The 18,321-nt window shown below is 38.9% G+C and overlaps 1 protein-coding gene across 4 annotated transcripts in view; it reads left to right on the top strand.

Annotated features, from left to right (window-relative positions):
* The window catches only part of USP54 (ubiquitin specific peptidase 54), a 92,188-nt gene that overhangs the window by 31,126 nt on the left and 42,741 nt on the right, over positions 1-18,321 (top strand). For 3 of the 4 annotated variants that reach the window (XM_014879931.2, XM_014879935.2, XM_014879932.2), the window contains exons 2-3: positions 14,098-14,940; positions 17,607-17,699. In XM_014879931.2, coding sequence (XP_014735417.2) covers positions 14,794-14,940; positions 17,607-17,699 — 240 coding nt within the window. In that variant the 5' untranslated portion in view covers positions 14,098-14,793. Of the gene's footprint in view, positions 1-14,097; positions 14,941-17,606; positions 17,700-18,321 lie in introns of those variants that run through there. The other variant, XM_088168969.1, reaches the window with a different exon arrangement.

The raw sequence follows: 18,321 nt of genomic DNA on the forward strand, positions 1-18,321 counted from the left end.
TTCTGTGTTTCAATGTGGCTGACTTTTGTTTCTAGGATCCAAAGAAAGACTATTGCTTCAGTTCATTAATAGTTTGCTTTTCAGTGTTTCAGTCCTGATAGATAATGGTGTTTCATATTTGTTCACTTTATTTGTGATGTTCTACCTCTGTGAAAGGTTCTAAGAGATAAGCTACTTCTGGTCCACCATACTGTAACTTTTTCTGTGTAATAGTATCCATGATAAATTTGAAGATAAAACGAATCAGAATCTCCTCTCACCATATCAGTTGTTACAGCTGGAACGGATGTTGGCAGTTCATTTCCCATCCCACTTTACAGTGTAAGAATTACCTAGTCCAAAGTTCTCCAGACTGCTTTTTTGATATTAGATGTGTTTTTCCTTCCCTCTACTTGTTGAGTACTGTGTAAGAAAGTTGATAGTGAAATGAGGTACTAAACATATGCAGAGCTTTTATATTATTTTAATGTGCTGATTTATAAAAGTCAACTTGCTTTATGTTTTCCTGATCCCCTGCTTTCTATCAAGTGCCTTGTTTCCAAAATTAGTAGTAATTTTGTGATTATTTAAAGTCTGTTGCTACTGTTTCATACTTTTTGCGGTTCAGCTTAGCCAAAAGTATGCATTTGTTTAAATTTCTAGATTTGAAAAAAAGAAACCAAAACCCTCAAACTATTTTGATATATTTAGTGACATTAGGCAGAAGTTTTAATTCCACAAAATGATAAGTCCTGTTCTAGACTTTGTCATCAGCGAGGGCAAATGAGGGGGAAATAATCTATGTATCAGTACTCGACATTCAGTATAATAAACATTCTGTCTGTTGTAATGCAGTCCAGATTTTTTTTAAGGAATAACTTCTCAGGCAGCCCAAACCAGAAAATAATTTCAAAGACATTGATTATAGTCTTCAGAGACAGGATTCATCTATCTGTACCTGGAAGATGAAGTCCCAGTGTCCTTGCCCTAACTATAACTTCTTGATAAGCTGATTCATGTCACTAACCTAGCAGGAAATAAAGCAAGCTCCTTCTTCCCCCCTTGTCATTCCTCCAAAAGTGCAAATTCTGTGAGCTGAATTTGCTTCTGTGAGCCTTAGTGTGAACTGCCTGCCCCAGAGCACTGGTGTGGAGGGAGAAGTGCCCTTTCCACACTACCCTGGTGGCCCCAAGATTTTGGCTTCATTTGGTTATTTAATAAGGTTCTTCTCAGAGATTGTCTGAGATGATGCATCCTCTTTCTAGAACACTGTATTCCGTGGGAGTTAGAGAAGCTGTAGTCTTTTTTATTGCTATTATTATAACAGTTCAGAAACCTCTTGGAGTTTTTTGACGGAAAAGTATTGCAGTGGACATACAGAAATTTGTGATTTTTGAAGTTGTTAATTTGTAATGTAGTTACGTCTGTAGGTTATGACAGCGGTCTCAAAAGTTTTAGATGTCTTAAAAACCCAAACAGGATGATTCCAGGTTAAAGAATTCTCTGTGTAAGGCCAGAGAAACATGACAAACAGCCTGAGGAGTGAAGGAAGCAGACTGTGGTGGCTGTCAGGATGAACAATGGTTTTGGCACACCTGCTGCTTTGCTGCTGAGCTTCTCCGTGCTTGGCAGGAAAGGAGTGATTTGGAGGATAACCAGAGAGTTTTGTAGATGTTTTTGGTATGTTTCCATCTCTGAGGGAGAGAAAACAGAAGCACTTGCTTTCTAATGTAACTAATGGCTGGTTGAAGACTGGGACCATAAACTTTTGGGGCCGGATTTAATAATGCACTTAGAAATGTGGAAGTCAATATTATGCTAGACATGAGGGCCCTTAGAAGGGAGTGTACATAGACTGATTTACCATGGGAAGGGGGAATAGTTGGATATAGTGAAAACAATGTGTTAGAGAAATTTATGCTCATACTGTGCCTCTGAGTAGATATAAATATAATTAGGAAGCAAAATTAAGAGACCTGAAACAAATGCATTTGGAAGATTTTTTTTTTTCAGTATGACCATTTAACTCCAGCATGTTCCAACTGATATTATTCCCCTGATGCTTCTCCTAGAAGTTGACATACATGTAAGATATGAGACCAGATTGCAATCATATTAATAGTCTTCTTAAGTGATGTGTAATGTCATACATATTTATACAGACTTTCTCTGAAGCATCTCATGTACTTGATTTCACAAGAGGATATTGCTGTCCCAGATTGAGTACCTGGGTCACCAGAGTCTATTGGAATTGGAGAACTTAGGGGTACTGGGAAAAAATGAGGATGCTAAAAAGCTGGAAAAACTACCTTTCAGTCTAGCAAAGAAAATGTCTCTAACACTGTACTTTTTGGCTCAAGCTAAGAGCAGTTTAACTAAAAATGGAGTGAGTTCAGTTCTGATTAATGAGAAATATAAGATTTTTTCCAGATCATCCACTTACTTGCACATGTGCACGCACACGTGTTCGTGATTTATTTTATTTTCCTAATCACAGAGGAAGGATGCATAGACTCTTAATCTGGATAAAGTATTCTTATTTTTTCCTGTTTCCCTTACAGGTGTGTATAAGGAAGTGTATAAGACTTGTTGTAATTAAGCAATGGGTAATAATTATAGTAACTGTGCATCGGAATGCTTTTGTCTAGTATTGAAGAAAAATGTTGTAAATGATTTCTCAAAAAAGAATTTATCATGGTGTAATGACATGACTGAAAATACTATTGTGGTGTGGTAACCCTTCTTGATAAGGATAGCTGTTACAGATGTTGCTTTCCCAGATGTCAGGTGATTGTTCCCTGAAGCCTGGTTATTCTGAGGGGAGAGGACTTTTAAACAGGACAGTGTTTGATTTTGTCCTTTCATTGCCTTGCTAGAGTTCTGGATCTGAATTTTTTTCTGCACCAAGTTGCTAAAGCAACAGTTGCATCTCTTCAGCAGCTTCTTGTGATGCCAGCATTTTGTCTGGGGAATTCTGGGGAAAGCAAGTTCTATTGTACAGTGTTACAATGCTTGTGGACGCCAGCCTGGAGCAGCATCAGCTGGTCTTGCACTAACAGGATTTGGCAAGAGAAGGTGTGGGCAACATGTGACTACTTTGCAACTGGAAGGTGAAGATTGTGTCCTGTGACCAGCTATAGGGGGATCCCAGTGTAGGGAGTGGTGGCTGTGTAACCTGTATGGGAGCCTGCAGGAAGAAGCAAGCCTTAGGGACCATTTTGGAATGCTATGGCAGGATATGGAGTCCTCCACAGTTTTTGAGATGGATGTGCCTAACCCTTTTGCTGTGGTGAGTTCCCAAAAGACTGAAAGGATTTAAACATTAAAAAGCTAATATTTTATTTAAATAGTAATAGAAATGTTACTTTTTGAAAAGGAGAAAATTTTAAGAATCTAGAGAAGAAAAAATAAAATAGGATTGTGTGCAAGTTTCCTGTTACCAGTGATATCTTGCCTTTCTGGCCTGTCAGTCACTGAGTGGTCCCAAATGTGTTACTGGAAATTTTGTGCTAAGACCAGCCATACCACAAAATCCCTGGAGCTTTCGTCTTTGAACTCCCTTGGTGCCTCCCTGAGAGGGCAGGATGGGACTGTACCCCTGCCCCCAGGGTGCTACACGGCACAGCCACACTCTGAAAGAATTACAACCGTAATTAGAAGCCAGAAACCAAATGCTTACATAAATGTTATCATCCTGAGACCCAGTTACTTTCCTGTTCCCTACTGTGTGTGATGGAGTGGAAGAACCCCTAAAGCTGCTGTTGTCTTTTGCCTAAGACCTTTCCCCAAAGCTTCTCTGTGCTCCAGTGCTATTCCCGGAGGCACTTTGCTTGAGGAGTGACACGCATCATTGTGGACTGGGCATTTTTTTCTCTGTGCGGGAAGAGAAAAGATGAACTAAGTACACAGAATATAAGACACAAGTTTAGGAAACTCTGGTTTCCAAATTTTATGTGTTCTGTGCTGGACTAAGTCAGAAGCTGCTTAATCCTTTATGCTTAACATTGCAGCACTCCTGGGAGTCCCTGTTTAAAGGGTATGTGGGTTGTGTTTAGTTTCACAGGTTATTTCAGCCAATGCAAGACCAGATTTGGGAGAGTAACAGAAGTAGCTGCTTGCTTTTCTGTAGAGCTCAGACCCACAGAAGCATTGAAAAAGTTGAATTACTGCTGAAAGGAATTAAACTGAATCTCTAAAGTAAGCATACTTTTTTTTTTTTTTTAACAGTACAGGCTGAAATCCTATTGTCTGATGTTGAGCTAGACTGCAGTTTTCTCTAGGTACTCTTTCCATGTTGAAATTAGTGACTTTAACATTTTTTGTTGGCTGGGTACTTCACAGTCCTGTCAGGACAGGCCTCCTTTTTGTGTATCAAAACATGTGTACATATCCTTAAATTTGCTCCGTGTCAGTCTGTTTTAAAATAACAATAGTGACAAGTTTCATTAGGGTTGTTTTCCTTTCCACATGTACTAGGTGGTTAAATGTATTATAACTTTCCTGGGAACCTTCAGATTTTTTAAAATTTTATCTTCAACAGGTTTCTTCAGTTGCTAAGACAAGAACTCTTATGACTTACCTGTTCATGATCTTTTTCTGCCAATGAGCAACCCACAAATAATGTGGAAAGGCCCCTTTCAGGATATATACCTCCTCTTGAGTGCTTCCTGGGGCTTGGGGTTTTTTCTGTCTGGGAGATGTTTTGGTTTTTTGGGGAGGTAAGGGGGTTTGAGTTTTTTGTTTAGATGGGTTTGGGGTTTTTTGGTGGTTTTTTGGGGGAGCTTCTAGTGCTACTTAGTTGGGTCATTTTATTGCCAGGCAGAGAAAAAAAAAAATCAAAGCTGTTGACATCCTTCTTCTTTTTCTTACCCAAACACCCAACTGGTCTGTTCAGCTTGTATTATACTGCATTTGCACAGCTTCTGCTTCTGTGACCCATTAGGACAGAGCCTGCTTATGCTTAACAAGAGTCTCTTTCATGCTTTGTGGATCTCTCCAGGCCACAGCAGGACACAAAATAATCCCTTTTGCATTTGGTAGTTTCACAGTACTTTTCTGGTGAAGATAAAATAACCTTTCTGAATGAAAACAATAGCATCATCACCATAAGCCTGGTTTTGATAGAAGGTAATTGTGTCATTGTTTCTGTGTCTTATAAATGAACAGCAATTTGTTGGGGTTTTTTCTTCCCCAGCAGATTACTTACAGATTTTAATATTTTAAAATCTTGGGAAGAGTGTTACACATTTTTAAAATCGGTATGTAATTAGTTTCTTACAGTAGTGTCTGTTAAGACTTAGAGAACCAGTTTTTTTGAATCAAAATTTAGAAATCTGAATTTGTATTTTGAATTTAATGAGGCCAGAGTTTTGTGAAAGTTCATATGCAATCTCATGGCTTCACCTTATTATTAGTTCTAACATAAAAGATCTGTATTTCAGAAAATGTGTTTGTACAACGATCTTCACATATGAAGCTTTCATTTTTGTATGCTAGGCTAATTCTCTGTTTGAGTTTCTGAAATGTTTGACAAAATATTCTTTGCCTATTTTAGTCATCTACTGCAACTTTCATGTTGTGAGATCGGTTCAACTTGGCTTTAAGGCTTTTTTTACAATCTTTCAGAAGATGTAAGGGGCTTCTCAATGAAAGTAAAATTTCAAGTAATTGAGGTAGCTGAACATCCTATTACACAAGGGTTCCTTTCCTGTGTTTGTAGGAACCATTTCATGACTTTGCCTATATTTGATATTTAGCTGTGAGTTCAGGACTGTTGTGCATTGAGTTGTTACTATCCTCTTTTTTAAAACTCACAGAGACCTGCAAAGTGGCTCTTTACTTCATAAGGTCCTGTGATGGATGAGTGTGCAGCTGGGGACAGGCACAGTATGTCCACAGCTGTTGGCAGCCAGCAATGGGCCGAGTTGGCCAAGTCTAGTCTTGGGCTGCAGGAGCCACGGGGGGGCCATGGCAGAGTATTATAAACACTTGATTGGCTGGTTTGGCTTGTAAAGGCTTGAGGTATGGTCTTGTCTATTTGCTTCATGTTTAGAAAAGGACAAGGACCCAGCTGATCAGCTTGCAGAGACAATATTTTCCTCTGATTTCTCTAAATCCATCGATCAGATGTTTTCTTCTGCTAACCTCCTACTTGTATAGTTCTACTGCCCCTGCTTGTCTGTTCCAGGTTGTTGGTGAGGTGTATGTTGTCATGGCATGTTTCCCCCAATCTGTTTGTTTGATTCTTCCATATGCTATTAACTGCTGTTGGATATGGGATGTTCTGATTAAGTAAGCTTTTTCTTGTGGTGTGTGCAAGTGTTTTTCCTACTCAAGTTCTGAAGTCTTCAGTGGGTTTCACAGCAAATGCTTCTGTATACAGAGCCAAATGAAGCAAAAATGAGTTTCCCTACTCTTATTAGTTACACTTATTCCTCTAAAACTACATAGGAATGATCTTAGTGCTCAGCTTATGCATGTGTGTGCACACTCGTGATTCTGCTGAAATGTTATTTATAGCTATACAGCACAGATGATTGCTTAAAAAAGAGGAATAATCAGCATGTTGTGGATGCTGGGAGCATTTGCTTTATATTTTTATGTGAAGTATGAATCTATATAATGTGCTGCAGTGCAGCAGTGCTCCTTCTGCTTGTCAGTTTTAGCAAAACAGGAAAAAAGTGATGTAAGCATTTAATACTGGGACCAAGCAAAGGCACCATGAACTGCTGCTCACTCTGTCTTTACTCTCTGTTTTTGTGATTCCTCTATACTGCTCTAATTTTGCACCCTGGTATGTTATTAGTCTGTCAAGAGCCTGAGAGTTATAATCTGTCTGGGTACGTAGTACTGGTGGTATAGATAAAATGCAAAATACAATGAGCTAGTACTGTAATCTAGAACTATTATTTTAATACCAAACACTGTCCTGAGCAAAGAGGGAGGGAATAAATGTTTTTATGGCACTAACAAATACATTATCTGGCCCCACCTGTTGATCACAAGGGAGGTGGGAATTGTCTGCCTATTTCTGTGGAAGTTTTCACTAGCCAGTGCCATCCAAAGGTCTGTTGTGCATGTGCTGAGGAACTGATTTCTGCTGTGGATGTCATCTTTCCCCTTGAGCACTACTGGGAGAGAGCAGTGCATTGCAGTTTGACTTTGAGATTCTTAGCACATTTACAGAAGGACCTATTTTTCCACCCAAGCACTATCCATCTGTTTGATGCAAGTCTGTTGCTACTCTCAATGTGTTGCTGCCTTTGCTTAATCTTTGTTGTGTTTCCTTTGAAATCAAAAGTACTAATGGAGCTGGGCTTCTTCTGTTTGCCTCTTCTCCTGCAAAATCTATTTTTTGTGTGGCTGTTATTCTATATGGATGTGTGTGTATTGCCACATTCAAATGTATCAGAAATCACTGGTTTTATATGGGTTTGTGGTGCTGTAATGTGAGCAGCATATGATTTGGGAGCTGATTGCTACTGACTTCTGCTTTAAGCAAAGAAAGGGGTGTGAAGATTGATGGGAGAACTCACAGTTATAACAAGGTAGCAGTTACAGACAAGGAAAAATTTTTCTGTTCAGCAGTGAAAATCTGCAAGGTCAGGAAAAGAATGGCAGCAAGATTTTAGGATTTAGAAAGTTCTCAGTCATTAAGCCATATGTTGTTGAATACTGCTGACTACTTCTGAAATCTTTTAGGGCTCTTAAGTCATTGTTGGACTGGAATTCACAAGTCAGAGTACAAAACCAAATCCCTTGTTTTTTTTGATCAGTGGTTTTATCAGTGGAAGAGAGATGAGACAGTTTGTTAATAAGATGCCATAAGAAAATGGGCCTTGAAATCTTGGCAATAGCTGATGTCTGCAAAATACAGAATTTTGCAATCAAAATGTTTATATCTGGAGTCTGAATCAAATACTAAATTCGTCTTCAAGCTCCACTTTGGAAAGTCAAGGTAAAGATTTGGAAAGGGAGTAACTGGTAGCAAGAGGCTGGCTGAGCTTTCACTTGTGTCAAACCAGAATCTTCTATTTCACCCTAGGATTGACAGCTGCCTAGTTGTCATGTTTTCCTGTGTTACACATGATTGAGTAGTGATGTTTAACTGCTTTTGAGCAATTGCATAACATTTGAAGCTGCTGTGTTTTTCCCATTTATCCAAACTCCACAAGTTCTGTGTAGAGTGGGATGGAAAGCTGGTTTCACCCTACCTTCTTCCTTGAGAAATGTCCAGGAGCAGCCTGGATTAGGTAGAGTGTTTTTTAATATAGGCTTGGGAGAATAAACTTAGATTTCATATAGACAGTAATAGAAAACTTGAGGATAAGCACTTTGGAAATCCAGGTGAGTTAAAATGTAGGATTTTATTATCATGTACAGCTGTCTTAGAGTTGAACAGCTGTGAAGGGTAGATCTGAAGGGAGTGCAGATGGTATTAAAAGGCTTTGAATTTACTTAGGACTGGGTAGACTGTCTTATTTTTATATATATTCCTTGCCTCTCCAGCTGTCAGAAAGGTTGCTGAGATAACAGATCTGTCTAACATAAAGGTGGCTGCTCCTTCCAAAGGATTTTGGAAGTAAGACAAGTGGGCTTTTCTGCCTCCATTCCCTGTAACCTCCACAGACAATACATGTGCTGAAAGTACCATGATGCATGAGATCAGTGGTTATTAATGTAATGTTTCTTCTATCAGTAGAACCTTTATCTGGGGAGCAAAATGTGATTTGGCAATAAGCCCCACAGACAGTAAATAATGTGGCATTTGCATATTTAGCTCTGACCTCCACTCTCTCATTGTTGGTCTTTGAACAGAAGCCTTTTATTACTTGATTATTTTATACTGTGCTTTTATCAGTTGTAGTCTTTAAGAAGGTATGCTTTACTCTAGAAACTTCTAGATCATCTTGCAGGTTAAGTAATTGTTGATCAGAAATGGCTGTAATGCTGGCTTTAGATATTGAGAGTTGTGTTTAGACTTTGTTTTTTAATTATAATTTGCCTTTGAATAATGGTCATGTTGTACTGAAGCTCCTTACCAGATGAGTTTTAATACCTTTGCTCATTATTTGAGAAGCAGATGGATATTTTGAGTCCTCTTAACTGTTTTATGAAAGTTTGGACACAGCTACCTTACTGTCTCAATAGCTGTACAGGATAAGTTACATACTTTTCCATTATTCTGAACAAAAGTCTGTGTGGTTGTCAGTTAGCACAGAATGCAGGTGTTTATCAGCTGATGTCCTTATTTCAGAAAGGGCTGCAGAAAAGACTGCTAAGACTGTAACCCTGGAGGAGAATCTGCATTTCTAAGCCAGTGGCTTTCTTTTGGTTTTGTGTGTGGCTTTTTTTTTTTTTTTTAACTGTGAAAGATGCTCTTTAAATAGATTTGGCTGACTGTCAGGCTTAAAATCAAATGATTCAGATTAGGTAAGTGCAAGATTTCATTACACTGCTTTAAGAGGCAGTCCACCAGAGTTCTATAAAACCTACAAGCATTTTGGATGAGGAAGTTGGAGAATGTTTTGCTATGAAGAATATTTTCATGCAGTATAAAGCTATACTTGACCCCAGCAGCTTACAGAGTCTCACTTTGGAGTGTTTCTGCAGAGTGTGGTCTCTCCATGCCTGTTGTTGGTCTGAGCACTTAACAGGAATGTAGAGTGGGTTGGTTTTCATGTATCATGGTTTCTTGGCTGTTGGTTTGAAAAATTGATATAAAAACATTCTTTTTTCATAAAACTGTTCGGTTTTTTCCTTCCTATATAGAAGCATGACGTTATCTATAGAAATGGCAACATTGTCACATTAGGGAAATGCATTTTTAAACGGTGATTGACCAATCAGTATTTTGACTACAGTTTCTTCTGTTGGTTGATAGGTTGTAGAAGTACAGTGGCAGTGACCAAAAATAATGTTTGTTATGCTAGTTTTGCTTGCTGTTCTGTCTAGTCTTTTCTGATTTTGTTTGCATTATCTTACGGTGATCTCTCAGAAATGGCCTTCACTGTGTCTTCTGGAGAAACCTGTAGTGTTTGATGAGACTTGCTGTATCTGTGCTCTCTGAAGAAGTACATCGATGGAATTGGGGAAACATGTTTTTAGTCTTCACTCCAAGATCATTTTGATGCTCTTTATCAGCAACTTTTAGCCAGACATTTGGATAATTTGTATCAGGTAAATGGAAGGATTTCTCTGGTGTATTCATCGTAACCTTAACAAACTCTATTTTCCAAAAAGGCTCTGATAAGTTAGCTTAAGGTCTCTGGTACTCAAAGCTTTGTTCTTTACAACGCTTGAGAGACTGAGAATTGTGCAGTAGCACAATTGGAAAACCAAGAAGACCAGTATGAGTCTGTTGTGGGCACCAGTGGCCCTGTGAGGTGCTGTCAGTTCCTGGTTCCACCCAGTAGGCACAAGTGGCACAGAGCAGGATAATCGGGTTGTTCGTTTAACAGGAAGACTGACAAATGGGTGCAAGCTTGACAGCAGAAGCATTACAGACTCCTCCCTGCCCCTTTCTCCCAGCACAGCCATCAAGGCTGAGAAATGCATGCATAAAACAGAATTTTTTTTCCCCCTGTTTTCCCATTTGTACTGTGAAAAAATTCTTGGCAAGAGAGATGAATGTAAATCTGTCTTTTTGTAGTTGCGCTTTATTGTCTAGGTGAGCAAATAAATCTGTCTTGTATTTCTGGCTAGCTAAGAATCTCAAAAAGAAGAGACATCCTCAAGAGGAGGAAATAATCTTCTTTTGCTTCTGCCAGGTCACTGCCCTCTTCACTCTTTTCTTCATCCAGCTTCATGGTTATTTGGTACTGGGAAGTCTTTTCACCACTCTATTTTTTTTCATTACTTTCAAGATGGAATTTAAACTGACTTGCAAAGCTGACTATCTTTTGGGATGTCTAGACTAAATGAAGACTGTAATATTGATATCTTTGCAGTTAAATATAATTTAGTCCATGCAGAAATCTGCAAATACTTCCATCATTGCAGGTGCATGGAGAAAATGTGTTCTCAAGCCTCTATTTCTACAAACTTTCCATCTAGCTGAGAACAGCCATGGCATTATTCTTGTGCTTCTTCACTAAAAGAGTTAAACTTAGAAGCCATCTGGGTGAAAACTTTCAACAAAATCCATTGTCTTGGACAAGTCTGTCTTTTTTTTGTTTTCAAAAAGATTTTGATTTCAAAGCTGTTTCTCTCCTCTTCAGATTTCAGAGGCATGATTTGCCCTCAACACCATTAATCTATTCCCTACCATCAGAATAGGTGGTAGGATACTGGGGGAAAGGAGTCTCTTCTCTAAAATCAGACATATTCATGCATTGAAGGATTTACATTATTCTGTGTTTTGAAAGTTTTTTCAGAAATTTAAGTAATAAACACTAAATTCTGACCTGCTTTTATTTAATAGTGTGATAAATACTTAATTGGTGGTTTCAGCCATACCTAGTGCTATATGTTCCTAAACAGGATTGTTCTAATTCAGCCACATGCTTGAATTCGGGTTTAAGCAATGGCCTTAAATATTTGGCTAAGTGAGACTGCAGTGAGAGAGGGATGTTGCATTCCACACACCCCTCCTCCTCACTCCCAAAAATGAACAATGATAGTGGGACCTTGCCAGAGAATCAAAGATGCAAAGGATGTTATGTTTCTGTGTGATTGATTTAGCAGGGGAATATGGGGATAAACCAGGGTCTTGAAATCTTCTGTGGTACATCGAGTGTTGTGCTCTGCTGTCAAAGGACAGACTCTGGTTTCTTCAGGCCAGGAGTATATGCTGAATCATGGCCAGCCTTGCTGTGGGGTTGTGTTGCTGGAGTGATGCCCCACGCCCCTCTCATCTGCTGAGGCTGTCTCTGTGGCTGGGAGCCCTCTCACCTTCCTAAAGGAAGCTGCTACAGAGCAGCAGGAAGTTCTAGAATGTTGGGTTTGCTTTTTTGTTATATGTTCTTTATCTATTTTTAATATTTTATGTACTCCTTATTAAAACATTTTTATAATGCTTATTTAATATGAGTTGTTATATTTTGTTGGTAAGTTTTTTAGAGGTTGGCACAGTGCAAAGCTGTGATCTGGTCATCTGGTTTTGTCCTAGCTGGGTGGTAACTTACTTAAGTGTTTTTTGCTTGTTCTTAGCTTTGCAAAGGCCGTGTAGCCAAATGAGCAAACTGAATGTGCTCCTGTGCAGAATCAGTGCAGGTACTAAGCTTGCATGTTTACTGTGAGGGTTTGGGCCAGCTTGGAGTAGTCTTGCTGCAATGGTAGGTGAACTGCAAAGCCTCTAGTCTTGAATTTGCTTCCAAGACAATAAAAATAAACTAAAAAAAAGTATTCACTTTGTCATATCTGATACAGCTTTGCTCAAAAAGTGGTCAAAAGTTAGCTTTACAGCCCATTTTGAGAGCAGTCTTGTTTTGAACTTGAAGTCCACTGAATAGATGCAGCTCTCAGCTGTGCATCTTTGGCATGTTTTGGATTCTATTTTTCTTTCTTTGTAGGTGCTGTGGAAAGAAGACCGAGTGTTTGGCTCAGTGGTTTTTGTGAGGCAGCACAGAGCCCGCCTGTCTCTGTTTGATACACGCAGCACTCTGCTCCGTCTGTGACACACAGGCTTAGCCACTGCACCTATTGCAAGTGGTGCTGCTTTACAGAGATCCCTAAATTGATCCCTAAATAGCTCACACAGTATGGTTGGCTCATGATTCATTAAGAGGGTTGAGAAAAGAAAGGGGGCTGAGGCTGAAATCGCTTTGAAATGACTCCTGAATAAGTTCAGCACTCAGGAATGTTGTACGACGGGCACGGTAATGTCTGTGTCTGCAGGCTTGCAAGCACAGTCTGAAATTTTGCTTGGCACACTGGCAACCAGGAGGACTACTCATCTGGGAGGAGATATTTGCCTGCCTTACAGCACTGCTGAGACTTCATTAATATTTGTAGAATGAGTTTAATAGAAGTACAGCAAAATGAAGTATTACTAGAAGGGAATGTGTTAGGCTGCTCTAACACATTTGCAGGTATTTAGGAAGTTGTTTGTGTTCTGACAGGAGGTGAAGAATATATAATTGTGTGGAAGGTGAAGAACATGCCTTCACAGGTACCCAGGGTATCTTTGTAAGGTATTATACTCTCAGTTAATTTCTGCTGATGTACAAACCCTACATATGTCTATTTTCTAGTGACTTCATGCTGCAATTAATACTTTAATATATTTGGAGTAGAGTCATCTTGCTCATACCAGCCCTAATAGGTAATTTCAGTTATTATTATGTGTATCAAAAGTGGCATAATTCTAGATGTCATTGGGAATGTTCCTGGAAAATACTATGCAAGTTTCTGTAAATATAGGTGGACTGCACTTGAGAAAAACTTAAAAAATAAGTGTTGCCATGAATCTTGTAGTTCCTGTTTCTAGGAATTTCTTAAATAATTTTTTTTCCAGTTTCTTGTAGATGAGGGAAAAAGTGAACTGGTGGTGGGAAGAGCACTTGCTGTTGAATAATTGTTCTGGCTTCTTCAGAAGCTTCTGTGCCTTTTCTAAGGCATCATATATCCCATGTACCTAGATTAAATAGCATTTTAGAAGTGCACATAGTTTCTGATGAAGGAAATTTGGAGACTTTTTTTCTGAAGAATGCAGTGGATTGCCAAGTCAGGGATGAGCCTTCTGCATTCCGTGTTCAATGCAAAATCCCAGTTCTAGGGTGGAGAATGTGTTAGCATGTATTCATAGAACCACAAATCCTAGTGTAACTGTTGGAATGAATAAGATATGTTAAAAAATTAACACTACGAGATTGTAAAGGATATGTTTGTCTACTGCCATGGGATTCACTTGAACATTGTGGTTTATTTTTTTAATCTAGTTTCCTTCTTAATCTTGCCAACGAGCAAGCCTCCTTGCTCTTACATGCTTTTATCAGAATCCTCTGTTCTTTTCCATATTATTTTATTTTTTGGGTGGAGGAACATTTATATTTTTTGCTTTGTCTCTGAAGATACAGTGTATTGTGGGAGGTGAGGCAACACTGGTCTTGGCAGAACACCACAAAACCAAGAGAGTAATTAAATGACGCAAGCCTTTGATTATTTTTCTCTCTCAAGCTTTCTGGCACGGCTGGGCATTCTGATTGCAAAAGGAGGATCGGGAGAAGAAATTTCTAAAGATCGCACGCAAAATTAGAAGAACTGTATCCGAGACTTCTTCCTCCTCTAAAGCTCTTCGCTCTCAAGTTCTGGAGTTACTTCTTTTTCCCCTGTGAAGATAATGTCACTTTCATCACCCAAGATACATGTAACTGAAAAGGAGCTGCCAAGGTTATGTTTTGGTTTCTTTGCTCCCTTGCTAAGTGGATTTTTCCCATCTTCAGGAGGATTGTAGAAGGATTACAGAAACTGCGTTTTTGAGGGTGTGGGAGGAAGTTGCGGTTTTTTCTCGTCTTGAGTCTGGGACCTCCTTGATTTGCAATTTGTTCTCTGAAGTTACTGCCTGTTTGGAAAGGGGAGAAGCAACATAACATGAACTTGCACAACTGTGGATTCCTTCCCTTTGCAAGTGTTCTGTATGGCTGCTTTTAAAGAAGGTTTTGCATGCATAAGCAGCAAATGAAGAATAGCATCCCAGGCTGGATTTAAAAGAAGCAAACTCCCTGAGTCCTGGCAAAAGGATAAATACTGCTTAAACTATAGTTTAAGGAAGACTGGGTATTGTTCCAGTTTCAAGTTTTTTGCAAGGAAGCACCCGATCAAGTCAAATATTCTGCCAGCCTAAACCTGAATTTTCTACAGCTGAAACTGAAGATGTCTTGGAAAAGAAATTACTTTTCTGTGGGTCGGGGGAATGTACAGGGCATGTTTACTCCACGTAATACCACCTCAATAGCACCCAGTAAAGGTCTCAGCAATGAACCAGGACAGAACAGTTGCTTCCTGAATAGTGCGCTACAGGTAAGAGCACAGAGTAAAGAATGTTTCTGGTTTTGCCTTCTGTCTGTTCCTAAGCACTGTGCAACAAATATAGCCAAACTTGAGTGTGTAATTGTTGGTGGGCCTAGATAGAATAAAACAACATTTGGAAAAGCAGGTTGAGTTATTGAACAGCTTTTTAATTTTCAGGTTTTCCTGGTGAATTCAACGGCATTTACACAGTCATCATTTACTGTACTTGATTGTCTTGTTTGTGTAAGCTTGTAGAATGTCAACCAAAGCTAAAAATATGCATAGAAAATTTATTTTAAAATAGTAGGATTTGCATAGTTTGCAGAATGCATACTCCTTAAAAGTAAATTTAACTTTTTTTTTTGAACCGGTCAAGGTTTGATAATAACTATACAAGATCCATTTTATGTAGTTCAGTTTTCTTTCTGGCTGCTGCTTTGTAGCTTAGTTTAAATGACTGAGTGTTTACCTTTTGATTTAAAAGAAAAACCTTTTCTGGTGCCAAATTCAGTGGAGTGGTATGGCTGCTATAGAGGTGTTGTCACCATTTGCTTTGAATGTTGTTGTCACCAGATGCTTTGAATGTCTGGTGGTTGGGATTCATTTTGGCAGCAGGGCTTAAAATCGCTTCACATCAGTTTCCATCCCTTCATATGACACTTGTCTGTGCAGTACAGACTGTATCACTGTGGGTTTGATCTGTTTGTTTTTTTCCATAGGCACAATCAGGTTCTCGGCTAACTTCAGGCTTCCATATATAGCCCCAGAACAAATAATACAAATATGTATACCTATGACCCTCAATAGCCTTAATATGATAGGAATTACAGGGCAAAGAGAAATTTCCAGTGATATTCTGTAGCAATTACCTTTATTAAGCTGTAAGGTATAATGACTGGCTGCTTCCTAATATTGAGTTAGTGAACCTAGGTCTGGACTAAGTAGATCCTGCTGCATGCCATACATGAAGATGAAAGCATATGACCTGGTCTTTGATCTGCTACAGAAACTCTTTTCTTCTAAAGCTGAAGAGAGATAGGATACTCAAAGTACTTATAATCAAAGCTGAATTAAAAAAAAGAAAAAAAAGGCAAGATGGTAATAATTATATAAAATACTTCTGGGGTTTATCCTAATGTATTAACATTTAGTCTGAAATGCTCTTGAATGTTTATTGCTCCTTGCTCTTATGAATTTCTATAAACATTCAAGCTAAACTCCGAAGGCAATTACATAAAAAAATTGGACTCATTCCTATACATAATTTTTTTTGTCCTTTTGTAAAGTCTGCAGTAGTTCCTCAGGAATGTTTGTGTGTAATCAGATGTTTTCAAGGCTTATGTTGCCTCCCAGGCCCTTAAGTACAGGGATAGTTTGAGTATAAACATAGCCATTGCAATTATGAAGTTTTGGGAAACTTACAGATTATATTTAAAAATGCATTTACTGAATATTACATATTACTTTGGTTTAAATAAATAAATTGTTCCCGTTGAAAACTCTTCTTGAAACCAGCACAAATTTTGCCAGAGTGCTAAATTTTTTCTAGCCAGTTGCTCTAGGCAAATTCATCAGACATAAGAAGTTTGGTTCCTCTGTTTGTGCTAATGAGGCATTTAGGCAGTCCCACGTCAGCCTGGACCTTGCTGCTCTGTCCGGAACCTGGCAGGACGTGATTTAGGTCAGGGCTTCTTTCAGTGCAGATTTCTGCCTTCTGAAAGGCTGGGGACTGAGGTTTGCAGGAAAGTCCAGCTACTGTTAGTTTGAACTGAAACAGCCAGTGCTGACCACGTTTATACATAAAGAGCCCACTATAGAACACCTCAGAGATGGGTATTGTTGCTATTTTACAGATACAAATTGGAATAGTTTCCCAAGAGTGCACAGGTTTAGTGGTAAAACTGAAGAATAAAAAAACCACGGTGCTGTTAGAGCAAATGTCACCTCTCACTGTTGCTAGCAGAAGATGCAAAAGCCTACTTGCTTTTCTGTGCTGTGACTTGCCTAGTCACACACCTGTTATTACCACCATACCTGTCCTGAGAGAAAGGTGTAAGTGCCCTAACAGGCTAGGGTTAGTAATCATGGCCTGTGAGGACACTTAGCAATGACAATATTTGGCATAACGGATTTTAGTATTCTACTGTTTTCACTTGCACGAGCTCGTTAATGTATATGCTGTTGATGCTCCATTTTTTCAGCATTTGGCCTTTCTTGTCAGAACAAGAAAGTTGTGTAGGATTGGAAGAAAGGAAGAGTTTCATCCCCAGCAGTCCATGGGCTGTGCTCAGCAGCTCTGCTCGCCCTCATGGTGCAGTTGCCCAGCACATGGCCCTGGTGCCAGCCCAGCGGAGCAGTCAGAGCAGGTGCTGTTTGATCCAGCACTGCCACATGGATGAAGAAGCGAGTTTTCTAATCTAAAAGCATATGGCAAGAAACACAGAGAAGGGTCATTCTTCTTTAGCTGTAACCTTCACATGCTAATTTACAGAAAGTTGAAAATATCAGCTTGCACTTAGATAAAAGGCATCCCTTTCAACCCTTTTAAAGGTGATCACTGGTGACATTGGTATATGCTTCTTGCATTATTCAGCATATGCAGTTTACTCAGAAGCTTAGGCAATATTTTATTTTATATATTCATAAAATTGGCCGTGCCCCCTTTTCTGTTTCAGGTTCTCTGGCACCTGGACATTTTTCGCCGCAGTTTCCGGCAGATCACAACGCACAAATGTATGGGCGATTCTTGCATCTTCTGTGCTCTTAAGGTAAAAGCTAGAAAGACGCTGAAAACCATTCTTTAAAAATTTGAACGGAAATATTTATGATATTTAATTAATATTTATAATCAAACTTGCACCTGAAGATTTGTGACAACAAGGTAAATGTGATAGCTACTGGTCCAAGAATCCAGTTTCTAAGACGTGTTCAAGCTAAAAAGTTGTGAAAATACTGTTGGTATAATTTCATTTACAAAGACTCTTCTTAATGGTGTGCAGGCCATTGTGAGTCTCCATTAGTTCAGGCAGTAGAATACAAATTTGCTTTTTTTTTTCCAATTTATCATTTCGTATGCAAATACAATACCATATGCAGTCAGTATGCTCATCAACATTTACCTTTCCCTTCAGAGCTGCTTCAAATGCCAAGATGGGGAAGGCCATTTAGCTAGGCCTTTCTGTTCAAAACTGTTGATTATGTAAGACTAAAAGGCTATTTTCTACTGTAAATATTGATGTCTGCATTAAATGGCTCAGTTCTTTGTAGTCTCTGTTTTAAAAAAACATCAATTCTGTTTGTAGCTGCAGGTTCAATAACTGAATGTCATAGAGGCTGCCTGGACAGTAAGATCTAGGTGCTAGCTCTAATTTTGAGTACTGCTATGTATTT

Source organism: Sturnus vulgaris, chromosome 8 (genome assembly GCF_052056855.1).
Source record: "Sturnus vulgaris isolate bStuVul1 chromosome 8, bStuVul1.hap1, whole genome shotgun sequence".
In the NCBI taxonomy this organism is placed as follows: domain Eukaryota; kingdom Metazoa; phylum Chordata; class Aves; order Passeriformes; family Sturnidae; genus Sturnus; species Sturnus vulgaris.